The sequence below is a fragment of the Haliaeetus albicilla genome, chromosome 9 (genome assembly GCF_947461875.1).
Source record: "Haliaeetus albicilla chromosome 9, bHalAlb1.1, whole genome shotgun sequence".
Taxonomy (NCBI): Eukaryota; Metazoa; Chordata; class Aves; order Accipitriformes; family Accipitridae; genus Haliaeetus; species Haliaeetus albicilla.
Genome location: NC_091491.1, coordinates 6472813 through 6485077, shown reverse-complemented (window position 1 = coordinate 6485077; position 12265 = coordinate 6472813). Strand labels below are relative to the sequence as shown.

At 62.4% G+C, this 12265-nt stretch overlaps 2 protein-coding genes across 3 annotated transcripts in view; both read right to left on the bottom strand.

Annotated features, from left to right (window-relative positions):
* The window catches only part of SLC43A2 (solute carrier family 43 member 2), a 34602-nt gene extending 32216 nt beyond the window's left edge, over nucleotides 1-2386 (bottom strand). For both annotated transcript variants that reach the window (XR_011326073.1, XM_069791286.1), the window contains exons 1-2: nucleotides 2306-2386; nucleotides 232-428 (exon numbers count right to left, since the gene is read on the bottom strand). Coding sequence is in view for 1 of the 2 variants with exons in the window: in XM_069791286.1 (XP_069647387.1) it covers nucleotides 232-391 (160 nt within the window). In the remaining variant the exon portion in view is untranslated. The remainder of the gene's footprint in view (nucleotides 1-231; nucleotides 429-2305) is intronic.
* Nucleotides 2387-3693: 1307 nt separating this feature from the next.
* On the bottom strand, nucleotides 3694-12214 carry SCARF1 (scavenger receptor class F member 1). Its single transcript, XM_069791281.1, has 11 exons — nucleotides 11440-12214; nucleotides 10667-10728; nucleotides 10222-10323; nucleotides 9581-10106; nucleotides 8938-9156; nucleotides 8721-8849; nucleotides 8542-8645; nucleotides 8216-8327; nucleotides 8013-8137; nucleotides 7684-7824; nucleotides 3694-7331 (listed from the first exon to the last, which is right to left on the bottom strand). The coding sequence occupies exons 1-11, from the start codon at nucleotides 11532-11534 to the stop codon at nucleotides 6325-6327; spliced, it is 2622 nt and encodes an 873-aa protein (XP_069647382.1). The 5' UTR covers nucleotides 11535-12214; the 3' UTR covers nucleotides 3694-6324.
* Nucleotides 12215-12265: the final 51 nt, after the last annotated feature.

Genomic DNA, 12265 nt, shown 5'->3' with positions numbered 1-12265 from the left:
TTTAAGGCTTCTTTTCCAATCGCTCTGCAAAGCGACCACAACTACAGGCACACTACACCACCACAAGGATGCCATCGGTTTTGGAAAGGTGTGCACATCCCTTCCTTCTACCCCAGGACTGGCCTGGAGCTCAGCCCTACTCTAGCCAGTTCCACACCACCTTAAGACAGGGAACCACACCAGCAAACCTCAGCAGCAACTTATTCACGCAAGCCTCCAGAGCATCCTTACCTGACTCGTGGCACAGGTAGGAATAAAACCCTTCTGCCTTCAGCATGATGAGGAGGGACCCCCAGCCCAGCAGGACAGCAGAGAAGAGCAGGTTCTCAATGATGGCTGTGAATGCCATCCACCAGCGCCGGCGATGGGCGGTAGCAAGCGTGGGTGCCATTGCTGCGTGGGAAGATGGCCTCGTTCAGAGTGTCAACCTGCAGGGATCAGAACAACATCCAGCGAGTCCACAGACACAGCACGTGCTGCTCAGAGAGTGCAAAAACGCATGGCTTAAGAGATCTCTCTACTGGAACGCAAGCAAACCCGCCTGCTGAATGCAAGGCACTCAGGTGTAAAACCCGTTTTTGCAGGTACCAGCTTGCCAAGTAACCTGGAGGGATGGGGGAGCACAGGTGCCCTTGGAACAGCCCCTCCAGCGCACACACCACGCGACAGAGGAGCGTTCAAGGACTCTGTTCCACTTCCCGAGCAACAGGTATGAAAACGCAGCAAATATCAACTGCCTGGAGCCCGCTCCCCCATCACCTGTACGAGGCAGGTGGCCCACTTGTAAGACGGCGAGGAAACATGTGCCAGAACGGGGGGCTTCGGCCAACACCCCAACCTCGTGGCTGCTTGCAGGCAGAGGCTGGGACCGGGGAGGCAGCCCCACGGCCCTAACAGTGGCTTTAGTGACCCACCAGGTCTGCTCTGCCCCACACGGGAGAAGAACGGATCTGCTCTGGAAGGTGAGCGTGGCTCCTATATGTGCCGCGGGTCCTACATCTGCAGTTTATACCACAGATGGCTCATCGAGGAACACTTTTTGCTAACTGCCGGAGCATCCAGCTGGGAGACGAGGTGGGCCACATCCTGCCCCATCCTCGCTGTGCAGAGAGCCAGGTGCACCGGCCGGGACAGCCCGTGGCACGCGCTGCTCCACCTCAGCACGCTGGCATCCCCGGGCCGCCCCACAGATGCTGCGGCCTGATTAACTGTCTCCAGCTCTGCCTGTCCCAGTCCCTGGGGCCCAGGAGAGCAAGCAGCAGATCCAGGAGCAGAGCTGGCTGGCCGAAGGGCTGCTCCGGGGAGCCCTGAGGTGCTCAGCACCGGGGCCAACCCTGGCTCATAAGGCAGGTGGCCATTTTAGACAAGCGGAGCCTTCTCCCAGCCCACAGCACGCCCCGGTCAGGCGCTATGGGGAAATCAGCTGGGTACACACCGCGGCCCAAGACAGTTTCTCTGGGTTTTCCACAGGGCAGAGGCCCCAGCCCTGGGTTGGTTTGGGGGGGGGGGGGCCTGGCCCACCTCCCTGCAAGGGTGCCAGGAGGACAGGGCCACCCCTCCAGCCACAGAAGCCGGTACAGAGACCCCTGCCCCAGGAAGCCAGCCTGCAGCCGTGCCCCTCCACGCACACCCACCCACCGCAGCCCACGACGCATTTCCTCCTCCACCGCCTCCTCTTCCTCATCCCTGCAGGCCCCCTCCCCAGCCCCACGCGTCCTTCCTCAGCACACAGATCCTCTCCGTGGCGAGAGGCGCAGCCCGCTCTCTCCCCTACCAGTCACCCCCCCGCCATGCACCCCATTCTCCCCCAAAACACCCCGCTCCCCACCCACGACCCCCCCCACGCACGCTGCGCTCCCCTCACCAAATCCCCCACGCGCCCAGCTCTCCCCAAACAGCCCTGCTGCATCCCGCTCTCTCCTTCCCCGACCACCCCCCCCCACGCACCCCGCTCCCCACCCGCAAATCGCCCCCATGCACCCGGCTCCCCCCCATCACCCCCCTCCCCTTCCTCCACCGCACGCCACTCCCACGCACGAATCCCCCCCATGCACCCCCCCCGACCTCCCAATACACCCCAACGCACCCCCCCTCTCCACAACCCCCCTCCCACGCACCCCGCTACCCCCCTCCGATACAAACCTCACCCCGCTCTTCCACCCCACGCAAACCTCACCCCGCTCTTCCCCCCCACCCCACGCAAAGCCCCGCCCCCCAAACCCCACTCCCGCATCCCACGCAAACCCTCAGCCCCCCTAAACACCCCCTCATCCCTCATGGCACCCCACCGTCCCCCCCCACTCACCCTCCGCCGCACCCCCCACTCCGCGCCGCCACGGTCCCACCCGGGGTTTTTATCCGTCCTCCGGAGCAAACAGGAGCCGCCGCTGATTGGTCGTAGCTCCAGCCAATGAGAGCGCGCCCGCCGCCGCCGCCGCCACCGGGGCATGAGCGGGGCCGCGCGCCCCCCCGGTAACACACGTACTACCCCCCCCCCCCCGCTCCACCTCCCGGCCCGTCCCCGCAGGGACAGCGGGAAATTCCCCGCGGGGGGGGTCGATGCCGGCTGCTGCCGGTTTCCGCCGGCCCCGGGCGGGAGGGCCGCACACCCGCGCTCCCCACCGAACGGTTTTTGCTCGTCCGGTCCCGGCCGAGCAGACGGAGCCGTTTCGGTAACAGCACCCGCCTTAGCCCTCAATCCCGCTACGCGATCCGTCCTGAGAATCCCAGCTCTCCCACCCGAGGAGGGAGCGGAGAAGCCGGTTTCCCGTTAAAAAGGGCCATTCTGGGAGCAGGGCACTCAACCGACGGCCCCCGGGGCTGATCGCCTTCACGGTGCGGCCGGGCACGGGGGCAACGAGCCCTCGAGACACCCCTGGCCCACGAGCAGAGTCAGCCGTCTCCTAAAATAAAAGCAAAACCATCGCAAACCCCGAGAGCGGCTTTGCATCCGAGCTCAGCTGAGCTCTGCCCTCTTTTTTTTTTTTTTTTGCATTAAATCCTTTTTCGGCGCGTTCCTCTGCGGGATTTCGAGTCCCGCCATAAAGCCATCGCTCATCGGCGAGGTCCCGGGCCGGAGGAGGTGGCCCTATATCCCTGGAAATCGCTATAAGGGATTTTTTTTTCTCGGCCAAAGGAGATGAAAATAGTGCTTAGGGCAGGTAAACGTCTCTGAGTCGCTCGGCGGAAAACTGAGGGCCCGGACAGACGGACGCGCACCCACGGCTGCATCCCTGAGAAAGCGGCGGGTGGGAAGAGGAGACTCCTCGGCCTTGGCTGTGGGAGAAGGGTCAAACGTTGCAACAGCTGGAAAGTGGACTTAAGTGATGGCAAACAAACAAGCAAAGAAAAAGTCTGAAGCAAATAAGGCAGCCGGGGTCGGCGCTGTATTTTTAGCAGGGGTAGAAGAAGGCTGAGACAGCACGAGGCCCCGGGGAGACCTCAGCACCCAGACCTGGTTGTTGTGTCCAAGAAACATGAACTGTGACGGGAAAGAGCACGAGGAGGGCTCGGGGGCTGGCTGGGGACACGGGAACCCCTTGCTACAGCGAGAGCATGGGGGGGAGCTTGGTTTTCCTATCCTAGAAGGAGAAAAGAAGCTATCAGGTGATCTGCTGCCATCTATAAATACACCCGGGGACTAAATAAACGTCACGGAGAGAAAAAAAATAAAGCAAAGCTGAAGAACAGCGCTGGCACAAAGACACATTTATAGAAACTGGCCAGGAATGAGTTTAGGCTGGAAGGGAGGTGACAGCTCCTGCCCGGCCACCCAGGCAGGTTCTCAGCAGGCTCGGACGGAGCCACTAGGGTTGTGGTCTTCTTCAAAGATAGAGCCCGGGCAGTTTTGGAAAGGAGATGACAAGGCTGTGGCAACGGGGGACAGACCCCTGTGGCCGTGGGGGGACAGCCTGAACCTCTGTTCCTACCTCTGCGAGGCCAAGAGCTGCCCCGGCAGAGAGGACGGACGCCTCTTTGCTTCCAGACGGGACCCGCACACGGGAACAGCTTCCCACCGACTGGCTTCAAACCACTGCAGCAGCGGGATTCCGCAAGTCAGAGATCCAACGCGGGAAGACATTAACCCCTCCCTCACCCACCAGCTCTGGCTTGCGGACCTCCCGCTTCCAGAATTAAAGCCGGACCGAAGCATCCCTAACAAGAAGACACCGGCGCGACCACGCTGCAGGCGCGTGCGTGGGCAGCCACGCGCTGAAAAGCCACCGCTTGTTTTCCCTGCGCCGCCCCAGACAAGGTGAAGATGTTTCATCTTCAAGCAGAGGAAACATCCTGCCTCGCAGCTCAGCCCGTGAACGCGAAAGGTCCTCGCCGCGGCAGCAGCGCTTTCTCAAAGCTGGATGCTTGTTTCAACGTCAGGGGAGGCTGTCAGGTTGCTGTCAGCTATTTACGTGCTGTACCCACGGCGAACCAGCTCACGTGACGTTCGCTTCTGGCACAACGCTGCTCAGCTGACGGGCTGAAAATATCCAACCAATTAGGAAAAAATGGCTGCTTATAAATAAAATGTGGGACTGACTCTGCCACCGTAACAAAATAGTGACAAAACAAAAACTAGCCTGGGCAGAACAGAGGTCTGACCAGGCTGCTGCTCAAGTCTTGCCAGGATGAGCATTTTTATTTGTATACCAGAATATTTGGTGTTATAATCAGGGCAGTAGGTGATACCACTGCAGGAAAGGGTGCTGCATGCTGTCTGCAAAACTGGAAGCCTCACCCATGTGGGACCGTGGGGATTCAGTGCCTTGCGCTGCAGAGAAGCACATGCGAAAGCAGAAGGGAAAAGGCAAAACCCTCTCCGTTTTCCAAAACACCCCAAACCCTAAACCCCAACTCAGCAGTGCCAGACCACAAGAAGGATTCCCATGGGGCTCCACACGTGACGCGTGAGATGCAGCCTGCAACGTAGTTGTTCCCACACTCACAGCCCACTCCTGTTCCCTCCGTCCTCCGGTCCCCGGCACTGCTCTGGGCTCAGCTCCTTAAGTGAGAGTTCAGAATTCAACAGAACCAGAACATTAAAAAAAACCCCAAACTGAAAGCCTAAGGCTGCTGACAGTTTCCACACTTTGGAGAATATTTCTGGCCGTGTCTTTGATTCAGAGGGTGGCTGGGAAGCCCAGCTCCTGAAGGGCTTTGGTAACATTTAATTTTCATTCAGAGATCTCCATGCCACGCAAAATAACAGAAAAATATACAAGAAACTTCTACCACTTAGATACATCTAAAACCAGTTCATGGTCCAAGTCTTCTTTGGCTTCTCGACCGCCTTGCACGGGCAGCAAAGCCCTCGTGCGCGCCTCGCCCATGCTGCCCGAGGTTCTCTGGCTGTGCTGGAGATGCTGCAGCACCTTCACCACATCTCAGCCACCCACGGTGACACGTTGCTGCAGCAGGAATGAGGTTTGGGAGATGGCAGGAGCTTAGGGCACCTGCAGAAATGCCATTTTCTGTGCAGCTTTCATCCTTATCAAGGCCAGCACAGAGCCAGGTGCACAGGTTGATGGTCACAGCCCAGCTGCCACGTTTGCTCTTGCACAATTGCGGCTTGGTATTGCGTGGAGTTTAAAAGGCCGTCGATAAATCCCGTGCTGTGCCACGAGCCTTTTCATGTGCTGTGCATGTACGTAGAAACGAAGGCAGCCAGAGCCTGCCACAAAAGCCAGAGCCACACAGATAAACCCCTGCAGACCTGGATACCCTTTGAGTTAAGCAGCTAAAATTAATTTTCGCTGAAGCTGCTTGTGACAGCCCATCACCTCTCCCCAGCCCAGCTCCACAAAATAATTCCCTCCAGCGAGAAGCACCTTTACAGCAAAAGGCTCCGAGCAGCGTTACCAGAGCTAGGACAGCGAAAACCAATGGGGTGAAACTGTTTTTTGCCTGTGCGTTTCCCAGAAGAGCCCCCAGCAGCCCCAGTCCCTTTTACGAGGAGGACGCGTATCCCCAAGCCTGGTGCCAACAGGGACCAGAAGGTCCCACCACTGCATCCAGAGCATCGCTGTCCCTCCAGGCCGCGGCAAACACAAAAAAATGGGGCACAAAGGGTGGGAGGGAGCAGAAAACAACCCTGAAGCACCATAAGCCCGTGGGGCTGCCACCGCTGCCGCTCTCAGCATCACCCGTCCCACCGGCTGTGCCGGCCAGCGAGGGTCCGCGCCAGCAACGCGGCACGGAGGAAAGGGGATCAATGGGAAGGCTCAAGGCTTCTCCGGTTCACAGCTCAGAGGGGGACCTCTGCTCCCCCCACGCTGGGGTCGGAGGGACCTCCTGGGCTCCCGCTGCCCCAGCCCAGGCGGTGGGGACTCAGGTGGCCGCAGGGGCGGCTGGCAGCTCCTTGGCGGAGCCGGGGGATGAATCGGCACCGCCGCTGATCACATTCTCGTATTTCGGCTCTTCCTCCGGGGCAGCCTGTCCCTTCGTTTCGACGCTGAGGACTAACTCGGGGCTTTTGCCCCTCTCCGTGGCACCTACAGCATCGCTGGCCCCATCCTGAGCCCCGGTGCTTTTTGGCGAGGGAGATGCGAGAAGGAGGGACTGTCTCTTCCCAGGGAGATGCTGGTGCTTGCTAGAGGATGGCTCAGCGGGAGCCCCCGCGACGCTCTCCCTCTGCTTGCAGCTATTCACTGAGTCTCTCCACTGCGCCAGGGCCCGGCGAGGTGGTTTCTGGATGGCCTCCACGCTCCTCCTCACCTTGGACTCCTCCTTTGCAGCCCACTTGCCTTTCTGCAAGCTGCCCAGCCGCTTGAGCACAGCCTGGACCGGTCCCTCGCCACCCCCCTCCGCCTTGGGGTCCTGCCCAGCCGTTCCCACCATCATGTAGATGGTGGTGACATTGGGCTCCTTCCCCTTTGCCTCCCAGCTGCCGGATTTTGCAGCCGCTTCAAGCGCCTCCACTCTCTGAGCCACATGCCTGGTGCCAGAGACCACCCGCCGGCGTCCCCCCGGGGTGGCCCGGGGCGATGGCCGGTGGCTTTCCTCCCCCTTGCCGAGGGGCTCGGGGTTCTCGTAGCAATCGCTGGCTGGTCGTTCAGCGGGGGGCTCGGCTGCCGTGTCCCCCGGCGGTGGGGACAGCTTGGGTGGTCCCCACGTGGTCTTGGGCTTCCGCCCAGGGCTGGGGGTCTCCGCCGCCCCAAATTTCGTCCCCTCGGCAAAGGACACGGAGGGCCGCTTAGCCCTGGCGATGCTGGAGGTGCGAGGGATGGCAAAGGGCTGCGAGACGTCCTCGGAGTCGAAGGCAGACGGGTCTGGGAGCACCTCGCCGGGGGGGGACGCTCCATCCTGCAGCTCGGCCCCCCCCAGCAGCGGGATGCCTGCGGGAGAAGGGCATGAGAGTTAGGGCTGTTGGAGCTTCCCACCCTGTCCAGGGACACGCCTGGGGACATTGGGACAGGGGCTGATGCAACAGGATTGTCCCTGGGAGCGTTTCCCCGGGAAAAGGTTGTGAAATGGGACTGCCCACACTGGGCACGTCCCTTCACATGAGGCCAAGCACAGCCCCGGTGTGTCCTTGCAGACAGAAAACGAGGGTATGAAAATAAACGCTGCCTTTGCCCAGCACCCATCCCTAGGACGACCAAGGTTGATAATGGGGCAGGATTGACCCCAGGCAGCCCAGAAGGACTGCGGGTGTCTGGGGAAGGGAGGAACAGCCGTGGACGTCACCTTCTCTGGGAGGGACGGAGTACTCGGGTCCCTCGTTGTCGGTGTCGAAGGAGGAAGAGAAGGAGCTGTCTGAAACCCACGCAGCTGATGGCGGCTCGATAAAGCTGGGGTTGAAGGGGATTTCTGCGTCGTGGTGGGAAACTGGGGAGGAAAAGACACCCAGCTGAGCTCGGGCACCCTGGGGTGCTTTGGGGCAGGAGAGCAATGCCTGCCCTGAGCCATGCAGTGGGGCAAGGGGGGATGCAGGCTCCCCCCAGACAGCAACAATACAGAGAGCACGGGATGGGGGTAACACACGGGAAGGGCTCTCAGTTGCTCTGCTTTTTCACCTGTGACTTTGGGAAGTTTGTAGCCACCCAGGGAAAAGCAAGGCATCATAGCACTGAGGTTCGCCAGCACCCCCAGCACGTGGTGCTTCATCCTGGCCACCACGCTATCATCCGGCACGGCCGCCCTGCGCAGGGGAGATGGGTGTGAAGGGACGTGGGAGACGGGGGTTTGCATTGAAGGCTGCAAAATATAAAAAAAATACCTGTCTCTAGCATCTGCTGGGGTGGCTCCACAGCAACAGCAGGCAATGCAGAGCAGCAGCAGCAGGAGAGGGACAAGGATGGCGGCTGCAAGGGCCCCATGGTCCTTAAAACCTGCGAGAAGAAGATGGGTTGAGTCCAGCATGTCCTGCGGCTGCCAAGCCCGTAGAGCTGCCCCAGACAGAAAGCGCAGGAGCTGGCAACTCGTGGTGGGACCAGGAGGCACCAGGTAGGACCGGGCTGCATCGCAGCCATCCGGCACCTTCCCCAGCAAGGATGTTACAGTCCCTTGCCCAGTGCTAAGGAGTAAATTTGAGGTTGCTCTTACTCAACACGCAGTGACCCCGCACAGGGTGGCAGGTCCCCCGGGAGCATTGGCAGGGTGAGGAACAGTTCACGCCATAATATCCTTCCGGACAGGTGTCGTTGCAGCTGGAAGAGAGAGGAAAGGAGGCAAATGTCCCCGGGAAGAGTGGGACCCCAGCCCTGCCCCGCTCCTGGCATTACCTGGCTCCCCAGTAGCCTGCCTGGCAGATACAAACTCCTGACACGGGGTCGCAGCTCCCCGCAACGCACTCGGGGCAGAGGTGCTGGCATCCATCGCCGAAAGTGCCTGCGGGGCAGGAGCTGTTGCAGCTACCGAGACAGAGAGCGAAGCATCAGCCCGCTGCGCCCCAGAGCAGGGACATCCCCGCGAGGACCGGTGGCCTGATCCCGGGTGTACCTGGGTCCCATCCAGCCAGGTTCACAGTGCGGGCAGGACCCCGTCTCTGGGTCACAGACCTCCCCACGCCGGCAGCGGGGACACAGCTGGAGGCAGCCCTCGCCGTGGAAGCCGGGCGCGCAGGGTTCCTTGCAGAGGGTCCCGTTCCAGCCGGGCTGGCAGGCCAGGCAGAAGCCGTCCACGGGTGAACAGGGCTGGCTGCGCTTGCAGCTCCCGCAGCTGCACGGGCAGAAGGGCGGTGAGGCCTCGACACCCACCCCCAGCCCTGCCAAAACACAGGTTTCACCCCACACCAGCGTTCAGCATCAGGTTGGGCCACGGGGAAATACCCTCTAACGCTTAATGCTCTGTAATGGCAACAGGGCAGGAGGCAAGCAGGGAGAGATGCTGTTTTATTGCTGTGGGGAGCGGTATCGAGGATGACCCGATTTTAGGGTGACACCAGCACTTTCTGCTGGCATTAGCGGGACGTTTCTTTTGGGGCAACACCGATGCTGCATCCAACCAGGGATGCTCAACCCCCCCGGGATAGGTCTCCCTGCCCAGTGAAAAGGACAGAGATAACCATGATGACTTTGCCCCCCCAAGGTCTGGCTGTAGCCCCTGGGTACCTGCTGGATCCCCCCTGCTGCCCCCAGCTCACCTGTGCGCACACTGAAACCCGTATTTCCCTGCCGGACAGGGGTCCCGGCAGCTCCTGCCCTGGTAGCCAGGATTGCAGCTGCAGTGCCCGCTGAGGGGGCTGCAGGAACCGTGCAAGCAATCGCAGCGTCGCTGGCACGCCGGCCCCCAAAACCCAGCCTTGCATTCGCACTTGCCCGTCTCCTGGGCGCAGGGCGAGAGGTTGCAGGAGCATTTGAAGCTGCACCTCCTGCCCCACCAGCCCAGCAGGCAGCGGCAGTGGCCGGTGAGCGGGTCGCAGTGGGAGCTGGCGGGGTTGCACTGGCATTGCTTCTTGCAGGTGGGCGCCCACCAGCCCGGTTCGCAACGGCAGGCGCCGGTGAGGGGGTCGCAGCGGCCGTGGGGACCGCACTGGCAGGGGAACTGGCAGAGCCCTCCCCAGTGGTTGGGGTCGCAGGTGCAGTGCCCGCTCGCCGGGTCGCAGCGCCCGTTGGGGTGGCACGGGCAGCTCCGCTTGCAGTCGGGACCCCAGTACCGCTCGGGGCAGGCTGCGAAGGGAAGGAGATGGCGAGGATGAGGAGTGACGGGGAAGGCCGGCAGCCCCCCCGAGCATCCAGGCTGGCAAAGGGGATGGCGAGGGCTGAGCCCTGGGGAAATACTTACGGGAACTGCAGTCTGCTCCGAAGAAGCCGGGTTTGCAGAGGCAAACTCCGGGTCTCACGCAGACTTCGTCTGCCCCGCAGGCGTCCTCCCCCTCGCACAGCGCTGTCGGTGGCAGGGCACGCACGTCAGCGCACGACGGCCCCCCCCCCACCCCGGTCTTATACCCCTCTGCCGGACCACCGGCCACCCAGCCACCTCCTGCCAAGGCGACATTCCTGGGGAAACCATCATCCTGCTTCCCACTCCATCCCTCCGGCCAAGCCGCATCCCTATTAGCAGCTTCCTCGGTGGGTGTTTGGGGGTCCCCACGGTGCAGCACCCCACCGCCGCCTCTCGGGGAGAGCTGTAGGGCTGTCCCCACCTCCCCAAAACCCAGCACCGCGCAGGAGCCATCCGGCCAAGTCCAGGGACCAAACTTTGGGCTTCGTCACCATCCATCACTCACCGGCTGTGCACTCCCGCCCGTCCTGCTTCCAGCCGGGGCAGCACACCGGGCCGGCGGGGAGCCTACGGGAGAGACCCGGGGGCTGTCAACCGGGGCGAGGGGTACCGGGACCGGCGTGGGTTGGCACGCGGCTTCGGCTAAGGCGAAGCGAATGCGGGCGCTTGCCCTGGCTGGGCCCGGCGGGTGGGGAGGCGGCGCGGCCCCGGGGGCGTTGCTCCGGAAGGAAACCAGCAAAATAGAAGGAAATTTAAGAGGTTGAAGCCCGAGCGGGTGACGGGGCTGGGCGGTGGGGCAGGCCTGCCCGGCTCTGCCGCTACGGAGCCCGTGCCGGGTCCCCGACGCTCTGGGACCAGCTCAAAGCTTCGCCAGCGACCCAGAGCAAAGGCACCGAAGCGAAGATGCCGAAAGGCGCTGCCGTTGATGGCGAGGCCAACGGGAGAGGCGATGCAGCAGCAAAGCGAAGCTCCAAAAGCCCTTTGGGTTTTGCCACACGTATGTTTCCTACCCGGTGCACGACTAAAGTTTTGCCGATGCTCCCACTTCCCCCTGTTGCCCTGCGCGCGGGGAGGGTGCATGAGAAATAACCCCCGGAGAAGGGATTTGATGCCCCAAATGCCCAACCACGCTCCCCAGCATCGCCCCAGTCTCCGCACCCATACAATGCCGGGCTGCAGGTCTCCGTCCATGGAAGGACGGACGGATGATGACCCCCTGGGGCTGCTGAGAGGCCCCAGGAGATGGAGGGCACGAGCGGGGACCCCCGTGGCACCTACCTGCAGACGTTCCTGCCGTCAGGGTCGAGCTCCTGGGCAGAGCTCTGCACCCACAGCCACAGCTGGAGGCAGAGAATGGGCCGGGCGCTCCCCATCCCGGCGGGGCACGAGGGCCCAAGTCCCGGCGGCTCCCCAGCCCCACGCTGGCGTCCGTCTGTCCCGTCTGTCCCGTCCCGTCCCTCCTGCGGTGCGGCCTCTTCCTCCCGCCAGCCTTGGGTTTCTTCCTGAGGAAACGCGGGAGGAGGCGCCCCGATCCAGACGTCAGGGGTGCGGCGGGGAGGGGGAGGCAGGGAATGCCACCGCACAGGCTATTTTTGGCCCTTGCTGCCAGCCTAACAGCAGAAATGGGCATCCAGGGGCTCGGCGCAGCCATGCATGGCCTGGCGCCCGCCTGAACATCTCACCTGCGGTCGTCTCGCTCCCCTGTGCCACCCTCCGTTGCTCCCAAAGCTGTTTTAGCCAACGTCCCCCCAGAACCCACACGAGGCGTCCGCTGCCTCCCCCTGCCCAGAGCCCCGTGAGCCGCCCCGCGGCGCTGCCGACCCCTGGCAGGGACCGAGAAGCGGGATCCCCACATCCCCCGCGGGGACACGGCGTGCCCCACGCTGGCCTTCGAGCTGCTGGCTGCTCTCCCACCTCGCCATCTCCCCAGGAGCTTTGTGTCAGCAGATGCACAGGAAACACCTTTTTCCTACCCAAGGCCGGCGGGGCTGGAAGCGTGCTGTCCCCCCCCACCACGCAGGACTTAACTCCATCGCGCCCAGCACTGCAGCCCCCGTAGCCCTGCTCCCCATCGTAGCTGACCCCCAAAAGGGGCTCCGGGGTC

Coding starts and splice junctions, on each gene's coding strand:
- SCARF1 (XM_069791281.1), bottom strand. CDS start 11,534: ATGGGGAGCGCCCGGCCCATTCTCTGCCTCCAGCTGTGGCTGTGGGTG. Junction 8,328..8,541: donor GCGGGGTCACTGCGTGTTGA/GTAAGAGCAACC, acceptor TTCTTCTCGCAG/GTTTTAAGGACCATGGGGCC. Junction 7,332..7,683: donor CTCCGTCCCTCCCAGAGAAG/GTGACGTCCACG, acceptor CTTCTCCCGCAG/GCATCCCGCTGCTGGGGGGG.